This window comes from Vulpes lagopus, chromosome 7 (assembly GCF_018345385.1).
Source record: "Vulpes lagopus strain Blue_001 chromosome 7, ASM1834538v1, whole genome shotgun sequence".
In the NCBI taxonomy this organism is placed as follows: Eukaryota; Metazoa; Chordata; class Mammalia; order Carnivora; family Canidae; genus Vulpes; species Vulpes lagopus.
The window spans coordinates 16929145-16950481 of NC_054830.1; the positions used below are offsets into that span (position 1 = coordinate 16929145).

Here is a 21337-nt window from a genome sequence, read left to right on the forward strand (position 1 = left end):
CTATCATATATCCCAGAAATCAGCTCCCAGGCAAATTTACCTAATACAGTTACACATATCTGTTCACCAAATTCATCAATATTATCTACCATCACTTTTATCCATCTAATAAAAACACAACTCTTTACACCAGAGCTTTGTCCTCTCACCTACCTAACTCTTCTCTCCCACTACCATGAGATACATAGCCAAACCGCTGTTTCCTTTACATCAAAGTTCATAATTGATTACCTCTATGGTTTTGCTTATTTTGCACCCTCTTCTAGCATGCCATACCCAAAATCTTACCAATAGATCAAGACCCATTAAATATCACCTTTTATTTTAAATTCTGACTAATAATCATTAAAGGTATACTGCATTTTCGAGGGTTTTACAACACAGCTTCTAATGTGTGTGTGGCTGGTACTGTTATCATCTATACACTTACCTGAAATATGTGCTTGTAAGGAGCCTAGCATAAGGTTTTGCTGAGAGTCAACATTTACCTGATAGTTATTCTAAGGTATACTGTACACAGTGTGCAGAATGTCTTATATTTTTAAAAGGCCTTCAATATATTAAAAATTAAATTTAGGGCAGCCCCAGTGGCGCAGTGGTTTAGCGTTGTATTATGGGGTGTGATCCTGGAGACCTGGGATCGAGTCCCACATCGGGCTCCCTGCATGGAGCCTGCTTCTCCCTCTGCCTGTGTCTCTGCCTCTCTCTCTCTCTCTCTCTCTCTCTCTCTCTGTGTCTCTCATGAATAAATAAATAAAATCTTTTAAAAATAAATAAATAAAAAAAATAAAAATAAAAAAATAAAAATTAAATTTAAATGCTATCTCCTAATAACTGCTCTAGCTACTCATAATACCAAGCAAGCATCAGTATGCAGTAAACAAGGCTGTATTAAACAAAGGAAAAAAATAAAACTAGCACCAGTAAGGAATCTCTAAGTAGCTAGATGTAACAATTATAAAAGGCAATTTTTCTCAAAAAGCGCACATGCTAAAAGTTTTATTTGGGCCTTATTAGAGAACAAAGCCTGCAACAGAAATCAGTATTCTAACATCACAGCTATCCACCACTCCCATCTAGTGGACACCAGTTGCTATTACCTAACGGGAAAATAGGCCGAGAAACCACCAGTTAAATACTAAAGGCAGGGTAAAGTTTCTCACTTTATAAAAGCATAATATTCACAGAGCTGAGATTTTTTACTATAACAAATAAAATCAAACCTGTAGCTATCAAACTGATGATAAAAAGACCTAAATGTAACAGCTAAAACTGTAAAACTCTTAGACAAGTTGTAAAATTTATTAACTCTGGATAAGGCCATAGTTTCTTAGCTTTGACACCACGCACAAGCAATCAAGCAACCACACAAACCTAACCTAACATCCTATCATTGTTTTCAATATCTGTAGGATCTGTAGCAATGTCCTACTTCCATTCTTGACATTATTTGTTCTTTTTCTCTTGCTTTATCTGCAGCACGATCTGAATAGCCTTATTGATCTTTTCTGAGAACCATTTCTGTCAATGTTGAGCACTTTGTTCCTATATATTTGCCACAAAATTAATTTTCACTCTTAATTATTTCCTTCTTTTAGCTTTAGTTTGCTGTTATTTTTCCAAACTCTTGAGAAAGATGTATGCATCACTGATTTTTCAGTCTATCTTCTTCCCTAACATACACATTTAAAGATACAAATTTCCTTCTGGGTATAGCTTCAGCTATACAAAATCTAACATTCTTGTACTTATTATTCATTTTATAATTGTTCCATTCCAAAGATTTTCTATTTCCATTGTAATTTCTTCTTTGACCCATGGATTACCTGGAAATATATTTCTTAAACAGGGATTGTCTGCTAAAATCTATTATTAACTTCTTGCATAAATGCACTAGTCAGAAAAAAGTACTCAGCATGGGGTAATAACCAACTCAAATTTAATACGATTTAGCTTCTTATATAGATGTCCTACGGGATATGCTACGTTAACCAAAAGACTTGATCCCTTACAGGAGATCTATTTCTCAAATTAATTTGGTTATTCTATGAATTCATACTTTCTTTCTCAACAAATCAGTTTCTGTAGCTCTACAGAACTCTGGCCACTGACAAAATTGACCTACAGGATAGAAGAGCTAAAGTTCAGAATGTGAACCATTATAAATTCACCAAACTGAAATACTGCTGAGGAGCCCCATTCAGTTAGCCAATAAGCCCATCTTCTCCAAACATGTTCTTTCAATTTTGCCAGGTCTCTTAATTTTCAGAACACAAGCTACACAGGAAACATTAAAAAGTTATTACATAAGGAATATCTAAACTTAACCAATAAAGAAAGAAATCAAAGTCCAATGATCAGAAAGTTGGACATCACAGAATTTGTTTGCTTAGCCCAATTCATCAAAAAACTAGAAAAGACACATAAATAACCTGTGCAAGTGTTTTAATACTTGAAAGTCTCTTTTTCAAAATGCTGGTTATATATTGTTTAAATCTCTGATAAAACTTAAGATCTAATGAAGTAGGAGTTCATAACAAAAAATTAACTTACCATCCTCTTGTGAGGAAGGATATGGATAAATGTGGTGGGAAGCTTTTGACTTCTCATCAGTAAAAGTCCCCTGGGAAGCAAATGAACATAAGAGTAAAGCAATGGCAAACAAACTATGCACTGCCAGATGCAAACTGCTTAAGAATCATAAAGGCATTACTTTATTTATTATGTTTTAAGAGTATAATATTTTTGTTATTTTTAGTCAAGGAAAATAATTATTAATGAGAACAATTAAAATGTAAATTATCTATAGATACACTTTATATTGTTGCATAGAAAAATAATACAAGTACCTCTTGCTAATTCTCAATATATCTCTAGGAAACCTTATCAGTAATAGGAGTATTTCTAATTCTAAAAAGTTACTCCAGGAGATCCCTGGGTGGCTCGGCAGTTTAGCGCCTGCCTTCGGCCCAGGATGTGATCCTGGAGTCCCGGAATCAAGTCCCACATCAGACTCCCTGCATGGACCCTGCTGCCTGTGTCTCTGCCTCTCTCTCTCTCTCTCTCTGTGTCTCTCATGAATAAATTTTTTAAAATCTTTAAAAAATTAAAAATTAAAAAAAAAGTTACTCCAACGTCATCATAAATTATCACAATTATCTGAAGTGAATCAATTCAGGTTTTTGACCATGAGTCATAACTTATACACATACAGGATGTATTTGACTTGTATTTGACATTTGACTTGGGTCTAGCATGTATATACACTACTATTGTTTTAAGTCAATTTTAGAATAGTGGATGACATAAATACTAAACTTAGGTCTAGGGATCCCTGGGTGGCGCAGCGGTTTGGCGCCTGCCTTTGGCCCAGGGCGCGATCCTGGAGACCCGGGATCGAATCCCACATCGGGCTCCCGGTGCATGGAGCCTGCTTCTCCCTCGGCCTGTGTCTCTGCCTCTCTCTCTCTCTCTGTGACTATCATAAATAAATAAAAAATTTAAAAAAATAAAAATAAAAAAAAAAATAAACTTAGGTCTAGCTAGACCACAACTAAACTACTGCATACAATCTAGATTACGATTTGGAAGCTGTTTTATTTAAAGATTGATTATCTATCTGAGAGAGAGTGCACACAGGCAAGGGGAGGGAGAAGGACAAGCAGACTCCATGATGAGCTCTGAGTCCAACACAGGGCTCAATCCCAGGATCCCAAGATCATGACCCGAGCAAAAATCGAGAGTCAGATGCTTAATCGACTGAGCTACCCAGGCACCTCTTTGAAAGCCACTTAGATTAAAAAAAAAAAAGTGTTCATTCTAGAAACCATAAGAATGAGGACAAGTCTTAAAATCAGGCATAAAGAAGGATCTTTAGCATCTTAATATATTTCTGAATTTTTTCTTTGGCAATGAATATTTACTAATTATTACAATCAGTAAAACACAACAATGCTATTTCCAACTGGAAAGAAATTCCAAAATTCTAAAATTTAGGGCTATCTAAAGATGAACTGGGGGTACCTGGGTAGCTCAAGTCAGTTAAGCGTCTGCCTTCAGCTTGGGTCATGATCACAGGTCCTAGGATGGAGCCCTTTATCAGGCTCCCTGCTCAGTGGGGAGTCTGCTTCTCCCTCACCCTCTGGCCCTCCTCTCAGCTCATGCTCTATGTTCATTCTCTCTCAAATACATACATACATACATACATACATAAATATTTTTTTAAAAAGGTGAATTAGCTATAGTAAAGCAAATATAATTAAAATAAATACTTATAAATCATTTTAAGTAGTTTGGGCACACTTCTGAATAATCACAAGACGCCAAAAATGGGAGGTCAACATCTAATGAGCATGAGGCAAAAGTCAGAGGAGCACAGTGTTTGTAATCATGAACTCTAGAGTCCATCAGACGACCTGGGTTTGAACTTCAGCTCTACCATTTTCTACTTGGGTGATATAAGTATTTTAAGTTTTTTCTGTGCTTCAGTGTCTTCTGTGAAAGAGTGGTAATAATACCTATTTCACAAGAATTGTTACAATTTAGCAATGAGCTAAGAATAGTGACAGGTACACTGTTAAGTACTCAAACAATGGAGTTATTAATGCATTTTAAATGTTTGAGCTAAGGCCTAATCATCAGTATTCAATAAATTATTAGCTTATGGTCTCTTCCCTATGATTCTATGAAAAGGAGGATCCTTCTATATCCCTCTATACATTATCCCTAGAACACAAGCACTAAGCCAGACTTTTTAAGAAAAACAAGACCTAAATGTTCAGTATTAACTGTAAGAAAATATATAAGCTTCTCCCAGGATAACTCTGTAGCAATAAGAGTAGGTAATTTCAGCTGAAGTTAGGAGCCAGCAGGTTAATTTGTTCCATTTCTGCTTTCTATCACTCCACATATAATTAAATTACACTTGACAGCCCCTCCAATAAACAGTCCAGAAGAGAAAGGAGAGTTAAGTGACTGGTTCAAAGGCAAAATGCTGGTGGAACAAGGAAGTAAACTTGAAACTGCCTGATCTGACAGCACAATTATATTACCTTTCTCTTCCAAAGGGATGTTTTATATAAGAAAAGTACTGTACTAAATCTCCAAAAGTAAGCAGTATAGGAAATCCTTGCTTTAGGAACTTGGATGATATTTTATAATTACTGAAACATAATACAACTGGCAATCTCTCTTAGAGAACAAAAGAGAAGATATTTCAAGAGGCTTCTCAACTAATCCTGAGGATTAGTAAAACTCCATAACTCAAATGACGTTGTTTCAGAAAATTATCTTCTACCCAGAACTCCTCAACTAGTTTACCACAATACGGGGTTGCTTATAGTTCAGACACATGTAGCCACAAACCTACATGCAGTAAATACTGAAGGTCTCAATCTAAAATGAGGTTAGAGGAGGAAGAGAAAGATGTCTGAAGATAGCACTGGTACATGTGAATCAAGACAAAGTAAGCTTTTGGGAAGGTAAAATTTTCCAGTCCATATATATAATAAATACAAAACTGGGGATCCCTGGGTGGCGCAGTGGTTTGGCGCCTGCCTTTGGCCCAGGGCGCGATCCTGGAGACCCGGGATCGAATCCCACATCGGGCTCCCGGTGCATGGAGCCTGCTTCTCCCTCTGCCTGTGTCTCTGCCTCTCTCTCTCTCTCTCTGTGACTATCATAAATAAATAAAATAATAAATAAATAAATAAATAAATAAATAAATAAATAAATAAATACATACATACATACATACATACAAAACATATCACTGGAGTGGCAGGGGAAGATAGGTTTACTTGAAACAATATTTGATCTCCTACCAACAACTGTGCCATCAAACTTCTATTTTGTTTGATTTTGTGACTGCAGTGATGCTGACCACACTCTCTTCAAATTACATAAGTGCAGGGACACCTGGATGGCTCAGTCTGTTAGGCATCCAACTCTTGATTTTAGCTTAGGTTATGATCTCAGGGTTTTTTGGGTTTTTTTAAGATTTTATTTATTTATTCATGACAGACACAGAGAGACAGAGGCAGAGACACAGGCAGAGGGAGAAGCAGGGTCCATGCAGGGAGCCCAGTGTGGGACTCGACCCCAGGTCCCCAGGATCACACCCCTGGCTGAAAGCAGCACTAAACCACTGGGCCAACGGGGTTGCCCTGATCTCAGGGTTTTGAGATCAAGCCCCACATTGGACTCTGCACTCAGTGGGGAGTCTACTTGAGAGTCTTGCTCTCTCCCCCATCCCCCTGTGTTCACTCATGCAGGAGTTCTCTCTAAAATAAATAAATCTTTAAAAAATAAATAAATTGCATAAGACTATAAATTCATACCTGTGACTATTAAATGCTAATTCTACATACATACGTGGATTAAATCACCACATTATACACCTTAAACTTACACAATGTTAGGTATCAATTATATCCCAACAATGCTAAGGGGGAAAATGCTACTCTAGGATAAAAATTGGAGGTGAATGGACAGAAAAAACTTGCTACTGTAAGAACCCAAAGAGAAATCACTTTCATTCAATGCAGATATACACAGAAACTAAAAGATATTATGATTGAGATTTGTAAGAAACTTACTACTACACAATTTTCTAATGTGATCATGTCTATTACCTGATGTCGTTTGATAATATCTTTCAATTTGTTAGCCAACTTCAGATCAATGTCTGGAATGAGGTAGATGTTGGGTCTGGTCAGACAATTGCTCTAAGGAAGAAAAAACAGATTTTGAAATTCTTTTGGTTTTGAAATGATGTCACATTAATGAATTACCCTAAAGGCCAAAGTTGACAAAGACATAATGCTTAAAATGGGGAATATGTTGTTGAATATAAACTGTGTACAGACTGTAGGAGCCTCATCTCAATATAAAACCTAGGTATCCAGCAGGCCATTAGGCCATTAATGCCATCCCCAGATCCATTTCTCTGCAGTTAAGTACAGCAGGACAAAACATAATATTCAGAATTATGACTTAAAGAAATTCATTGTATTTTTCATTAAGTTATCACATTAACATATTGATACTCATATAGCCATTCTTACCTGAATTGATCTTAACAGTCCAAATCTAATGTAGTGTTTTCACCTACACCTTTTATTGGCAGTGATTAGGGGGAGGGGTGGAGCCCAGGGGAATGAACATTTTGCCTTATTATGTAAGTTACTTAAAAAATAAAGGCTATGGATCATAGCTTTTTTTCCCATCTAAAACTTACAAATTGCAATGGTTAAAACATGCATGATTAAAACTATTATATTATATTATATTATATTATATTATATTATATTATATTATATTATACTATTCTATATTATATTATATTATATTATATTATATATAAAACTCCTCAAATCACCAAAAATCAGTGAACCAACAAAAAGTATTTCACTAGCTAGCTAGTTTATGAGACAAATCTCTGGCATCAAGTTAATGATAATACCTAGCTGAATTTCTGCCAGCTGTCTCCCCCCAGGAAGGCTAATACAGTGATTAAAAATTGCCATCAATAAAATACTAATAAAGAAGAGAATACTAAGTTCTCTCTTACAGGTTACACCTAGTTGGAGAGAAGTAAGATCTATAATTATGGTACAACCATGAAACAAATCCCGGAAAAAAAAGAACATATAAAAGAGTGACCAGTAGTAGATTGAGAGTGTTTATAGTAAATATGAAAGATTCAAATAATGGATTAGGAGAAATAAAGAAAATATCAGGGTGCCTGGGCAGCTCAGTTAAAGATCCAACACATAGTCTCAGGTCATGATCTCAGGGTCATGCGATCAAGCCCCATAAGATTCTTTCCCTCATCCTCTGCCCCTCTCCCCACACTGTCTCTCTCTCTCTAAAAAAAAAGAAAAAAAGAGGGGATCCCTGGTGGCTCAGCGGTTTGGTGCCTGCCTTCAGCCCAGGGTGTGACCCTGGAGTCCCGGGATGGAGTCCTGGGATCAAGTCCCGCATCGGGCTCCCTGCATGGAGCCTGCTTCTCCCTCTGCCTGTGTCTCTGCCTATCTCATGAATAAATAAAATCTTAAAAAATAAATAAATAAATAAATATATATATATAAAAGAAAAAAGAAGGGGATCCCTGGGTGGCGCAGCGGTTTGGCGCCTGCCTTTGGCCCAGGGCGCGATCCTGGAGACCCGGGATCGAATCCCACGTCAGGCTCCCGGTGCATGGAGCCTGCTTCTCCCTCTGCCTGTGTCTCTGCCTCTCTCTCTCTCTCTCTCTGTGTGATTATCATAAATAAATAAAAATTTAAAAAAATAAAAAAATAAAAAAAATAAAAGAAAAAAGAAAAAGAAAGAAAGTATATTTCACCAGAAGTTTAGGATCAATATTCTATAAATAACAAGTTTTACTCAACTTTATAGCTCTAATACCCAAAAACTCATAAAAATAATAGATTTCAGAAAATTTTTCCTCCTTTGATCTTCTGGCAGTCCAATAAAGCCAATCTTAGAAGTGAAAGTATATTAAAAGGAAAAAAATTTAATAATTTAACTTTCTCAGTTACCTGCACCAAAGTTTTTTCAATGTTCATAAACATTTCAACATTCCGATCCATTCGAGATGGATTCTGTAGATCAAACCTCCGCCTAAAGAGAAGAAAACCATTAGTTAATGTATCTTCTACTTTAAACAAAAGTGAAAACTTAGTTTTAACACTCAAACAAATTGCAAAGATTTAAAAATTAAAACAGCACTCTACAAAATATATGGGGGTTATTTATAAGAAAGCAGTGTCAACATCTTCATTCAATGTTAAATATTATATTAAGATCCGCTCCAGGGATCCCTGGGTGGCGCAGTGGTTTGGCGCCTGCCTTTGGCCCAGGGCGCGATCCTGGAGACCCGGGATCGAATCCCACATCAGGCTCCCGGTGCATGGAGCCTGCTTCTCCCTCCGCCTGTGTCTCTGCCGCTCTCTCTCTCTCTGTGACTATCATGAATAAAATAAAATAAAATAAAATAAAAATTAAAAAAAAAAAAAGATCCGCTCCAGTCAAAATGAAGTACCAATTTCATGAAGTTTCCTATTTTCCTTAAATCTAAGATATTTTACACCATACAGGCAAGTAGTCCACTGATCCAAAGGCAGTAAGAACTACTATACCATTCTTTAAGTATAAGAAAAGTTTACTTTATACATGCTTAAAAGCCATGTGTTCAAGTTCATCAGTGTCTGTGCTCTTGGAACCTACTATTGTCCTAAATCTGGTAAATTCATCCATTTACCTTTTCACTCTCTCCAATGTCCTTTTATGTAAGCACTCAAGCATCACATTCTAATGCTGTCTGCCTATCCTTGCTCACTTCCGTATAATTAAATCTTAACAAATTTGAATGCTTTTCTCCAAATTTTTTATTCAACACTCTGATTTTGCTGCATTTTTAATTCCAGAGAAAGCATATACTACTCAGTGATTTAGAGTGTGGGCTGTGGAGTCAAACTGTTCTGGGTTCTAATCTTGACCTCATTTCCATCTATATAGTCAGGAGTGATTTACTAATCCAAGGATCAATTCCTTCATGAGTACCACAGCCCGTTACAGGTTTTTGTGAAGGTATGTAAAGGCCTTCAGACACTATGCTTAGTCTGTAAGTGATCAATAAATGTTAACTATGGTTATAATAGGTTTTTTTGGTTAGTTTTAGGGAGTTTTCTTAAATATTTAATTATTCATTTTGAGAGAGAGCCAAGGGAAGGGGTAGAAGGAGAGGGAAAGAGAAAGAATCCTCAAATAGATTCCCTGTTGAGCATGGAGCACGATGCAGGGCTCCATGAGATGCAGGACCCTGAGATCGTGACCTAAGCTGAAATCAAGAAGCAGCCACTTAACCAACTGAGCCACCCAGGCTCCCCTATGGTTATAATATTTTTAAATCATTACTACCATGTGCTAGCTAGGATTAAGCAGTCCAAGTCCAGAGCTTTATGCTCTACTCTCAGGTTATCCTGGTTTTTTTTTGTTTTTGTTTTTTTTTTTAGGTTATCCTGTTTTAACCTGAAAATGCTTCCCCACCTCCAATGGTTCTTCTAAACTCTGCAGCCTCTCCAGTATGTCACTACCTAGGCTTGATACTACCACCTCCAGGGTCTGCCACAAGCCACTTCCCCTATGAGGCCATTTTTGTCTTCTGTTCACACTAATGATATAGCCCCACAACAGAATCACCTTGTTGGTAAGACATCTCATTAGATGCCTTGAGGGCAAAACAAAACAAAAAAACAAAAACAAAAACAAAAATAGATGCCTTGAGGGCAAAGACCAGGTTTTTTGAAAATTATCCTATGTAGCAGGGATCCCTGGGTGGCTCAGCGGTTTAGCACCTGCCTTTGGCCCAGGGCGTGATCCCGGAGACCCAGGATCGAGTCCCAGGATCGAGTCCCGTGTCGGGCTCCCGGCATGGAGCCCGCTTCTCCCTCTGTGTCTCTGCCTCTCTCCTCTCTCTATGACTATCATAAATAAATAATAAATAAAAAATAAAAAATAAATAAATAAATAAATAAATAAATAATTAAAAAATTTTAAAAAAGAGAAAATTATCCTATGTAGCCCCAATAGCTAACAGAATGTGTGGCTTTAGGGACACCTAGGTGGCTCAGTTGGCTAAGCGTCTAACTCTTGATTTTTGCTCAGATCAGAAGCTCAGGTTTGTGAGACTGAGCCCCATGTCCTGAGATTGAGCCCTGTGTCAGGCTCTGTGCTTAAGATTCTTCTCTCCCCCTCTCCCTCTGCCCTGCCTATCTCTCTCTTTAAAAAAAAAATTAAAAAAAAAAAAAGTGTGGTTTTATAAAGAAAATAGGAAATTAATATTTATTATGACTGAGGTCTAATATTTATTATGACTTTTTCATTAGCATGCTAGGACAAGACTGAAATGTTTTCTGCAAAATTTCAATTCAGAAATTAAGGAAAGTATCCACTAAAACACAGAAATAGGTAATTTGTAATAAATACTAGTTACAGCTTCAAAAATAGCATTTACATGTAAGGAGGACCTTTGTCCCAAGTAACCATATCTTGACGTAACCTTGATACATAGAACTTTTCCTTAAATCCCATTTACTGGGTTGTTTAGTATCCTTCTTTCCTAACTTCTAAGGAAGGGATCAGTCAGAAATTCCAAGCAGTTTCAATTAACTGGCAGAACAACAAAATAACGTGTGAAGAACCAAGACAACCCTATTAGGACAGACAGGCTTTCATTGGTTCTTTCAGCACAAGAAAAGGAGAGAGATGTAAGGAGGGGTAACTCTTTCACAGGCTTCTGATAAAAGAACTATATCCAGAAATGTCTCACTTCAGAACTCCTCACATAAGCCTTTACTCATATTAGTCATGAACAAACTGCTTCCTTAATAAATGATTCAGATAATGAGGCTGAAGAGAATTATCTCTCCCAGAAATCTGAGAAATAGTCTGAAAGTAGTCACTGAACAAATTAAAATAAGGTTGCCTGGATTTACCTGCAAATAAAGATTAAAAGCTAAATGGATCTGGTAACAGAGAATCAAGAATTTATTCTGCCTTTCTGATTACTCATGAGTTAAATTTCTCAGTATTCTAGCTAATAAATAAAGTAGGGATGAGAGAGTAACAGTCTTTTACAAAGAATTACCTAAAAAAACAATAAGAACCTATATTATACATTAGAATAACTACTTTCAAATTTTTCAAAATTTGAACATTACTACTTGGTCAAGTTGTAATGATAGCATGATTCTAAGCACTGAACATCAACACTGGTCTATTACAAGCAGAAACCACCAGACACTGTATGCCTCCAGAGGGAAGAATACAACTGTCTATGAAGTACTGTTGATGGGGGAAAAAAAAAACTAAACTAAATCGAACTAAGCCTCTAGATCCACCTACCACTTTACTACTAATTTAAAGGACTATGTTAAATGATATCTTAGGGAACATATTCACAAAATCTAGAACACAGAAACATCTACAAGACTACTTGTTTCGTAAAAAAAATAACTTGCAAGGATGATAAAGGGGGGAAGAGAGAAAGAAGGAAAACTATTAATTTTCTTTTCTTCTTTTTAAGGTGAGGGAGGGGCAGAGGGAGAGAGAGAGAATCTTTTTTTTTAAAGATTTTATTTATTAATGAGACACACACATACAGAGGCAGAGACACAGGCAGAGGGAGAAGCAGGCTCCATGCAAGGAGCCCGATGTGCGACTTGATCCTGGGACTAAAGGATCACACCCTGGGCCGAAAGCAGGCACTAAATTGCTGAGCCACCCAGGGATCCCCAAGAGACAGAGACTCTGAAGCAGGGTCCCTGATCTCATAACTCTGAGATCATGACCTGAGCCAAAATCCTAACCTATTAAACCACTCAGGTGACACAATTTTCTGAAAGAGACTTAGACACATCAACCAAATGCCATGTATGAATCTTGCTTGAACATTGATGAATATAAATATAAAAATATAAACTAATATAATAAATATAAATTAATATAAAAACCACCCATGAGATAATGAGGGAAGCCTGAACACTAAGCGGGTATTTAATAACACTGAAAAATTATTGGTAATTTTCTTAGTCGTGATAATAGTACTGTTATAATGCTTTTTTAAAAATCCTATGCTGGGGAGCCTAGCAGGCTCAACTGGTTAGGTGCCTGACTCTGGATCTCGGCTCAAGTCTTGATCTAAGGATCAGGAGTTCAAGCTCTGCTTTGGGCTTCACACTGGGAGCCCAATATTAAAAAAAAAAAAAAAAAAAAACTATGCTTTTTAGGAGTACCTAACTGGCTCAGTCAGTATAGCATGTGATTCTTGATCTCAGGGCTGTGAGTTCAAGCCCCACCGTGGAGAGAGATTACCTAAAGAAAAAAATCCTATAAGGCACCAGGATGGCTGTTGGTTAAGCACCCAACTTAATTTCAGCTCAGATCATGAACTCAGAGTTGTGAGACTGAGCCCTGCATCAGTGTGAGCCTGCTTAGGATTCTCTCTCTCCCTCTCTGACCCTCCCCCCCACAAAAAAAACTTATGCTTTCAAAAAAACATTTGGAAGCAATAGTGAAATATTTACATATGAAATTATATAAAGTTAAAGGTGCAAGAAGGTAAACAGCAGTTCATTATATTATTCTCTCTGCTTTTAAGTTTATATTTTCCATAATAAACTAAAATGGTTTGCCAAAAAATGATTTAATAACATGACAGATTAAAGCCTTCCTTCAGCAATATGCTATGTAAAGCAAAAAAAAGTATTTAAAATATATGGAGGGATCCCTGGGTGGCACAGTGGTTTGGCGCCTGCCTTTGGCCCAGGGCGTGATCCTGGAGACCCGGGATCGAATCCCAAGTCGGGCTCCCGGTGCATGGAGCCTGCTTCTCCCTCTGCCTGTGTCTCTGCCTCTCTCTCTCTCTCTCTCTCTCTCTGTAACTATCATAAATAAATAAAGAAAAAAAATATTTAAAAAAATAATAATAAAATAAAATAAAATAAAATAAAATAAAATAAAATAAAATGATATTAAGAACTGAAATGGGGCGCCTAGGTGGCTTAGTCAAGCATCAGACTCTTGGTTTCAGCTGGGGTGGTAATCTCAGGGTCACAAAATCAAAGCCTGTGTCAGACTCTGCACTCAGCACAGCATCTGCTGGAGATTCTCATTTTCCCTCTCCCCTTTGCCCCTCCCCCTGCTCATGCTCTAAATTAATTGATTAAAAAATCTTTTCAAAAGAAAAGCTGAGGGCGGGGTGGTGGGGGAAAAAAAAAAAAAGAAAAGCTGAAATAAAGTCAGATAAATATGGTATAACCTTCAGTTGAAAGATTTAATCTGACTTATTTTGAAATTACCAAAGAGCATTTAAAAAGCTTTACTTTATACAATATAGAAAAAAAGCTCAAACCTACTCATAAGAGAAATGCAAATTAAAATGATAAAACCTTTTTAAATCTTAATGCAGCCCTATAGAAGAGACACAAATGAACCTTTGGCCATTTAAGATGTAAATATGAGGGGTGCCTGGATAGCTCAGTCAGCTGGGTATCTACCTTCAGCTCGGGTCATGATCTTGGGGTCCGTGGGATCACATCGTCAGGCTCCCTTGCTCCCTGGGGAGCCTACTTCTCCCTCTGAATTGCCTCCCACTCCTGCGCTCCCTCCATCCTTCCCTCTCTCTCTCAAACAAAGAAAAAAAGAAAAGAAAATGTAAATATGAGCTCTCCACTGACAACTTATTAATTAATGAGTCTTCTGCTTTGTTTTCCTCTGGCAATATGCTGGGCAGCCTTTCATTCTAAGGCAATACTATCTGTCAAAAGAACCTTCATTAGCTTTATTGCTCTAATTCTGTAACTCTTGGGGCTATAGTTAACGAAGTTCTCTTCTCATCTTCAGCTACATGTAGAAAAAAAGTCTGAATAAAAATAATGGACAGGGATCCCTGGGTGGCGCAGCGGTTTGGCGCGTGCCTTTGGCCCAGGGCGCAATCCTGGAGATCCAGGATCGAATCCCACGTCGGGCTCCCGGTGCATGGAGCCTGCTTCTCCCTCTGCCTGTGTCTCTGCCTCTCTCTCTCTCTCTCTCTCTCTCTCTGTGACTGTCATAAATAAATAAAAATTTTTAAAAAAATCTTTAAAAAAAATAATAATGGACAATGGATCCTGGAGAATAAGTTTAATTTCTGGTAAAGTGGTACAAAGGGCTCCAAAAGCAAACTTGGAAAAGGTAAAAGACAAAATGCACCGAGCTTGGGCACCTGGGTTATCTCAGTGGGTTAAGCGTCTGCCTTCAGCTCAGATCATGATCCCAGGATCCTGGGATTGAGACCCACGTTGGACTCCTTGCTCAGTGGGGAATCTGCTTCTCCTTGTCCTTCTACCCTTCCACCCTGCTTGTGCTCTTTCTCGCTCATGCGCTCTCTTTCTCACAAATAAAAAAAAAAAGAAATTTTTTTTTTAAGTATTCAAGTGATTCTTAAAGTTCAAAAGCAACTACAAGAGACTTATTGTGGTAACATCCAAAAAAAAACAAAAATCAAAAGGAGACTTTGAAGGTAGAGAATAAAAGCTGAACCACCAAGTGTTAAGGTAGAAAGAAAAGTAGGTCTGAGCTTGTCTGCAAGAAATAAATGTCAGCAGCAAATCGTGTCACAGGAAAATATACAAAACCACTTCTCACATTAAGACAAGTCCTAGGGGATCCCTGGGTGGCTTAGCAGTTTAGCGCCTGCCTTTGGCCCAGGGCATGGTCCTGCAGTCCCAGTATGAGTCCTGCATCAGGCTTCCTGCATGGAGCCTGCTTCTCCCTCTGCCTGCGTCTCTGCCTCTCTCTCTCTGTGTGTCTGTCATGAATAAATAAATAAAATCTAAAAAAAAAAAAAAAATCCTGAACTTTATGTTAACTAAGTCTAATTCACCATTGCCAAGCATAACTAAAAAAACACAAAATATTTCCAATCACTAATCTCTTTAAAAGACGTAAAATAGGATGATAATACACAGCAATATATGTAGAACTGTAAGAATAAATAGGATTCTTAGTCTCCATGAAGACACTGTCATTTACCGAGTTGAATTTGGCTATAATCTCTCCTTCAGGAAATGTTTTTAGATTTCCATACTATGTCCAAATCCCCCTGGTTCGGTATCCCTCAGTTACATACAACTATACATGAAATTAGCCCAAAGTTTTATCCTTTATGAAAATCTATAGGGGCGCCTGGGTGGCTCAGTGGTTGAGTGCCTGCCTTTGGCTCTGGTCGTGATTCCGGGGTCCTGGGATAGAGTCCCACATCAGGCTCCCTACAGGGACCCTGCTTCTCTTTCTGCCTATGTCTCTGCCTCTCTCTCTCTCATGAAGAAGTGAAGAAGAAAGAAGAAAGAAGAAAGAAGAAAAGAAAGAAAACCTGCAAATACGGCACTCACTTCTGACTATTTAGAGACATCCAAAAAGATCATATTCAAACACTCTGGAATCTTAATCTATACTGTCTGTTGAATGTTCCCATTCAATCTCATAAATGATACCCCAGCTTGACATCACTGAAAGCTAAAAGAAAGAAGAAAGAAAGAATCAAACAGAAACAAGAGAAAAAAGAACGTTTGGCCACAAGAAGGAAAAAAGTAAAGTTTGAAATTAGACTGTGAGGTTAACTAGAGAACACAAACTAGGTTAAGGACAACAGGCGACTATTCAGACACTCAAATAGGTGGGTGGTTATTTTTATTTTTTATTTTAAGTCTCCCTTACTTCTTTTTTGGCCTCTCTTTTAATTTAAAGACATCTTATTTTACATATCCTTCTTCTAAACCACCTTAAATCCTTTCACCTAAAATTCCATTGTACTAGCACACAAAGCAAGTTCCGTAACATGGTGACTTAGAAGTCATTTCACTTTGAGACTGTCCTTGAGTCCAGGTTAGATGTAGGATACAGTCTGAACAAGAAAATTAGAGAGTTCCATGTGGGAATCTAACAATAGGGTACAAATCATATCTGAGAGTAGTCAGACACGCCGTCAATTCTAGCTCAGGAACACCCTATAAGAGTCACAATACCACAGCCAGAAGCAGAGCTGCAAAACAGAAAGCTATCTCTCATGACAACACTCTCATGCTCATTCCACCAATTAATCAATATCTGTTCAACACCCATCCACATATAAAAAGTTCAGCAAATACACAAAGTCTATTATCAACTTGCTATTCACTGAAAATAAGTCATTTACTTACAAACTTGTCCCATTTATCATTATGAGTATTTATTTATATTTCCTGGCTATAAAGTATTGGATTAGCTTAACTTTTAAAGTACCAAAGTTACATGAATATTCTTCTAGAAAAATGTTAATATAGAATTTCATAGACAAAACTAAAACCACTGAACGACTTCGAGTCCATTACCTCCAACATCCCCTCATAACCCCCTGCACATTAAGGGACTCCCCACCATCCTTGAACTCCAGAACCATCATCATAAAACATTCACTAGTCTCAGCAGCTTCCCACACAGAGATGGCAGAAAACCCAGAGTTCAAGAAAGAGAAGAAAGAAAGCACCGAGAGAGAGAAGACAAGAAAAGGGAAAGAGAAGAGTGAAGGGAAAAAGCTACATCGCAGGAAGAGCAGCAAGGACTCTACTCCTAGCTGCACCACCGCGCACTTAACGGTCTGTGCTCCTGAGCTGGACTCCTTTCATCTATGTCCTAAGGACAGTATGCTAGATATTTCTTATTCTGAAGGCCTGGCTCACCAGAACACCTAAACTGCTATCTTCCAGAACATAAGTTCACAATACAATTTATGTATTTCTATTACCTACATACAACCATATATGAGAAATAACTTGCCTAATAAATGCAACAGTTGTTCAGTATCTTTCCTGATGTAAGCACAAAGAAAATTAGAAAACCAGATAAAACTTCCACTTTGCACATTATAATGTGCCTTTAGAATTCTCTAACATCGGGGGATCCCTGGGTGGCTCAGCGGTTTAGCGCCTGCCTTTCAGGCCAGGGCATGATCCTGGAGTCCCGGGATCAAGTCCCACATCGGGCTCCCTGCATGGAGCCTGCTTCTCCCTTTGCCTGTGTCTCTGCCTCTCTCTCCCTCTCTCTGTGTATCTCATGAATAAATAAATAAAATCTTAAGAAAAAAAAAGAATTCTCTAACATCATACAAAGATAAAAGAGGATTTAACGTTAAATAATTTAAATATCAAAATAATAAAAATAATAATAATAATAATAATAATAATAATATCATCACATCAAAACATATAAATAGGGACGCCTGGGTGGCTCAGCAGTTGAGTTTCTAACTCTGGCCCAGGGCATGATCCTGGAGTTCCAGTATCGAGTCCCACATCGGGCTCCCAGCATGGAGCCTGCTTCTCCCCTTGCCTATGTCTCTGCCTTTCTCTGTCTCTCATGAATAAATAAAATCTTTAAAAACAAAACATATAAACAAACACAAAAACTTACCATCCTTGTTCATTTTTGTACTTGTAAGCAGCCCCAAGAATGTGACACAAGGTGCCTCCAGCTTTGAAATCCATGAAACATTTTGCCTAAAAATGATACAAGTTACACATGAGAAAAAGAAAAGTTCTGACACAATGTTTGAATTCAAAGTTTTACAAACTCAAAAGACATAAACAGCTGCTAACTTAACCTCCTTAAATACTTTCTGGAACCAAATAAGGTATGAAGAAATTTTTTCAAAAGTGGATTAAAAAATTTTTAATTCAACTAACATATTACTCTTTAAGTAAATGGCTTCTGAAAAACAAGATTTAAAAAAGATAATTCAGGGGATCCCTGGGAGGCGCAGGGGTTTAGCACCTGCCTTTGGCCCAGGGTGCAATCCTGGAGACCCGGGATCGAATCCCACATCAGGCTCCCGGCATGGAGCCTGCTTCTCCCTCTGCCTGTGTCTCTGCCTCTCTCTCTCTCTCTCTCTCTCTCTCTGTGTGTGACTATCATAAATTAAAAAAAAAAAAAAAAAAAGAATTTAAAAAAAATAAAAATAAAAATAAAAAAGATAATTCAAAATGCTTCAGCAGAAAACACTAATGGACAGAATACTGATATACTACAAACTCCACTAGTAAATTTAAAATGTGATTTTTAAAATATATAAAATTCCAGTAAGAACATTTCCTACAGGGATCCCTGGGTGGCGCAGCGGTTTGGCGCCTGCCTTTGGCCCAGGGCGCGATCCTGGAGACCCGGGATCGAGTCCCACGTCGGGCTCGCGGTGCATGGAGCCTGCTTCTCCCTCTGCCTGTGTCTCTGCCTCTCTCTCTCACTGTGTGCCTATCATAAATAAATAATAAAAAAAAAAAAGAGAGAGAACATTTCCTACAATATGATTTTCCTGTAGAGTAAGAATTATTAGTATACATTTGAGTTTTTTCCCAATTTAGGTCCCTGACTTTAAATTACTCAAAAATTGTAACTCTTGCAAGAATATTTTAATGACCAAAAAACACAGTGTAACTACAAATTATGTGTAAAATTAAGCTAAAGTCTGTGCAACAATTTGAAAGAGATGTGCACTTTATGGATTATAAAAGTAACACTCAAATAAATCAAATGCTGAATGACTTCTATATTACGGAAGTTAAAAGTTTCATATAAACTGATCATCAAACAGGCTAGTAGGTAAAAGTACTAGAATTACAGCATGCAGGGATCCCTGGGTGGCCCAGCGGTTTAGTGCCTGCCTTCGGCCCAGGGCATGATCCTGGAGACCTGGGATCGAGTCCCACATCAGGCTCCCTGCATGGAGCCTGCTTCACCCTCTGCCTATGTCTTGCCTCTTTGCCTCTCTCTCTTTCTCTGTGTCTCTCACGAATAAATAAAATCTTTTAAAAAATAGCAGTAAGTAAATACATACATACATACATAGGTTTGAGGGGTACACCTGGGTGGCTAGTTTATAAAGCATCTGCCTTGGGCTCAAGGCATGACCTCAAGGTCATGGGATTGAGCCCCACAGCAGGCTCCCTGCTCAGCAGGGAGTCTGTCTGCTTCTCTCTTTGTCCTTCCCCACTTCACGCTCTCTCTCTTAAATAAATAAAATATTTTTAAAAACAAAAATAAAAATTCAAATAAATACATAGGTTTGAGTTCCTAATTTCTTGCCCAACACTATCCCTGGTACACCTCAAACGTTACATGACATATTCCTAAACATATACATCTAGGTGCAATTCTTACTACTAACAACATGTTATTTATTTGAGAAAATACACAAGTTATTACAATTTTATAGTGGTGGCACCTTAGAATAATGTGCTAGTAGGTACCTACAAAGAGTAGAATCAAAGAGTTCTACTAGCCTTCCCTGAACACCCAGAGACTGAACTAAAATGTTCTCTCCAACCACACATGCATATCACTACTGTGCACATGCAAACCACTCAAAGCATAATACTGAAACGACTGGTGTATACACTGATGTGTAATATGACTCCTTAAGGACAGGAGCAGTGTCCTATTCAGGTCTTTAACATCAATATGCAACAGAGCTCCTGACAACATAGATAACCTGTAAAATTTTTCTCAATAGTTGAAGTATACTAAAATCATTTAAAAATTCATAGCCGTGTTACATATTGATCAGACCAGAACAATAAAACACCTAAACACATAATTTTAGATTAAGGTCAATTTCTAGACAGGTAGTAAATTTGAGAAATCATTTTCAGATACATGCTGAAGACAGACACAGTGACTTTATCCACCACGACAGGGACAAGTGATGACTGAAGAAGTCAAAACCGAGACCTCCAATTTTCCAGGGGTAACATCTGAATAAAGGGAAAGAAAGAGGGAAAGCAAGAATTCTTCAAGGGCACCAGTTCTAGTAATGAAGTGCAAAAAGGAAAACAAATCCATAAAGATGTGGCAGAAAAAACCCAAAACAGGACACTCACCAGACATCAAGGATTCTTAGAGCTTGGGTGGGAGTGGATTTGGGACTCTGATCCTAATAATAAGCTCAGTATCAAAATCATCCAGATAAAAAAGCAGTAGATCAGAGTCAGGGGATGGCAAGTTGGAGGCAGAAACAAGAGCCTTTGCAGGGACACCCACCAGGCCCTGACTGTATCCTGCCCTCATCCAACCCACAACTCAACTACCCCCACCCTGAAGAGGCTTGCCCTAACACTAGATATAACACGAATACAAGAGTTCGTGTTCTTAGACATTCTCTGAAGGAGTAGCATGGATTGTTCCTTGTAAATTCCTCGAGTGGTATTGAAAAACTTAAGGAATAAAATGGCAAAGAGAATACCAAAACTTGAGCTTTCCAGAGCCAGCAAAGTGCTGCTTTGCCTGAGTTATCTCAGCAGCTACACACCCCAATCAGAGACTGGGGATCAAGGACAGCTCTAACAGCCTGCTTCTATTCCCAGCTGTGTGACTACACTGCTTTTGATAAGCTGTTCTATCTCTGATTAACTATTTGGAAAATTAATCTAGTCTTATTCTGGATGTACATAAGTGGTCTCAACCTACCTAATTATAGACCACCTAAAATTCTGCTGAGCTGATGAAACCCAAAAAAGATAAATCTAACTGCAATACTTAAAAGTGCTTAAAATTTGTACCATAGTGTCCTTATTTCTTTGGTTTATTAATTTGTCTTAACTGGAAAAAGGAGGAGGATATATACTTATGCAAATAGAACATACACATCTATAATGCTATGTTCTGGTCTATTTAATCAACATGATAGTGCAAGAAAATAAATGTGAGAACGTGAATAAAGGAACAGAAACTGAGTGTGTCCAAGACACCAAGAGCGTTCACAGAAAAT

The 21337-nt window shown here is 37.8% G+C and overlaps 1 protein-coding gene across 3 annotated transcripts in view; it reads right to left on the reverse strand.

Annotated features, from left to right (window-relative positions):
- The window catches only part of SMARCC1 (SWI/SNF related, matrix associated, actin dependent regulator of chromatin subfamily c member 1), a 173290-nt gene that overhangs the window by 125872 nt on the left and 26081 nt on the right, over positions 1-21337 (reverse strand). For all 3 annotated transcript variants that reach the window (XM_041762049.1, XM_041762048.1, XM_041762050.1), the window contains exons 3-6: positions 17992-18077; positions 8541-8622; positions 6633-6725; positions 2554-2623 (exon numbers count right to left, since the gene is read on the reverse strand). In XM_041762049.1, coding sequence (XP_041617983.1) covers positions 2554-2623; positions 6633-6725; positions 8541-8622; positions 17992-18077 — 331 coding nt within the window. The remainder of the gene's footprint in view (positions 1-2553; positions 2624-6632; positions 6726-8540; positions 8623-17991; positions 18078-21337) is intronic.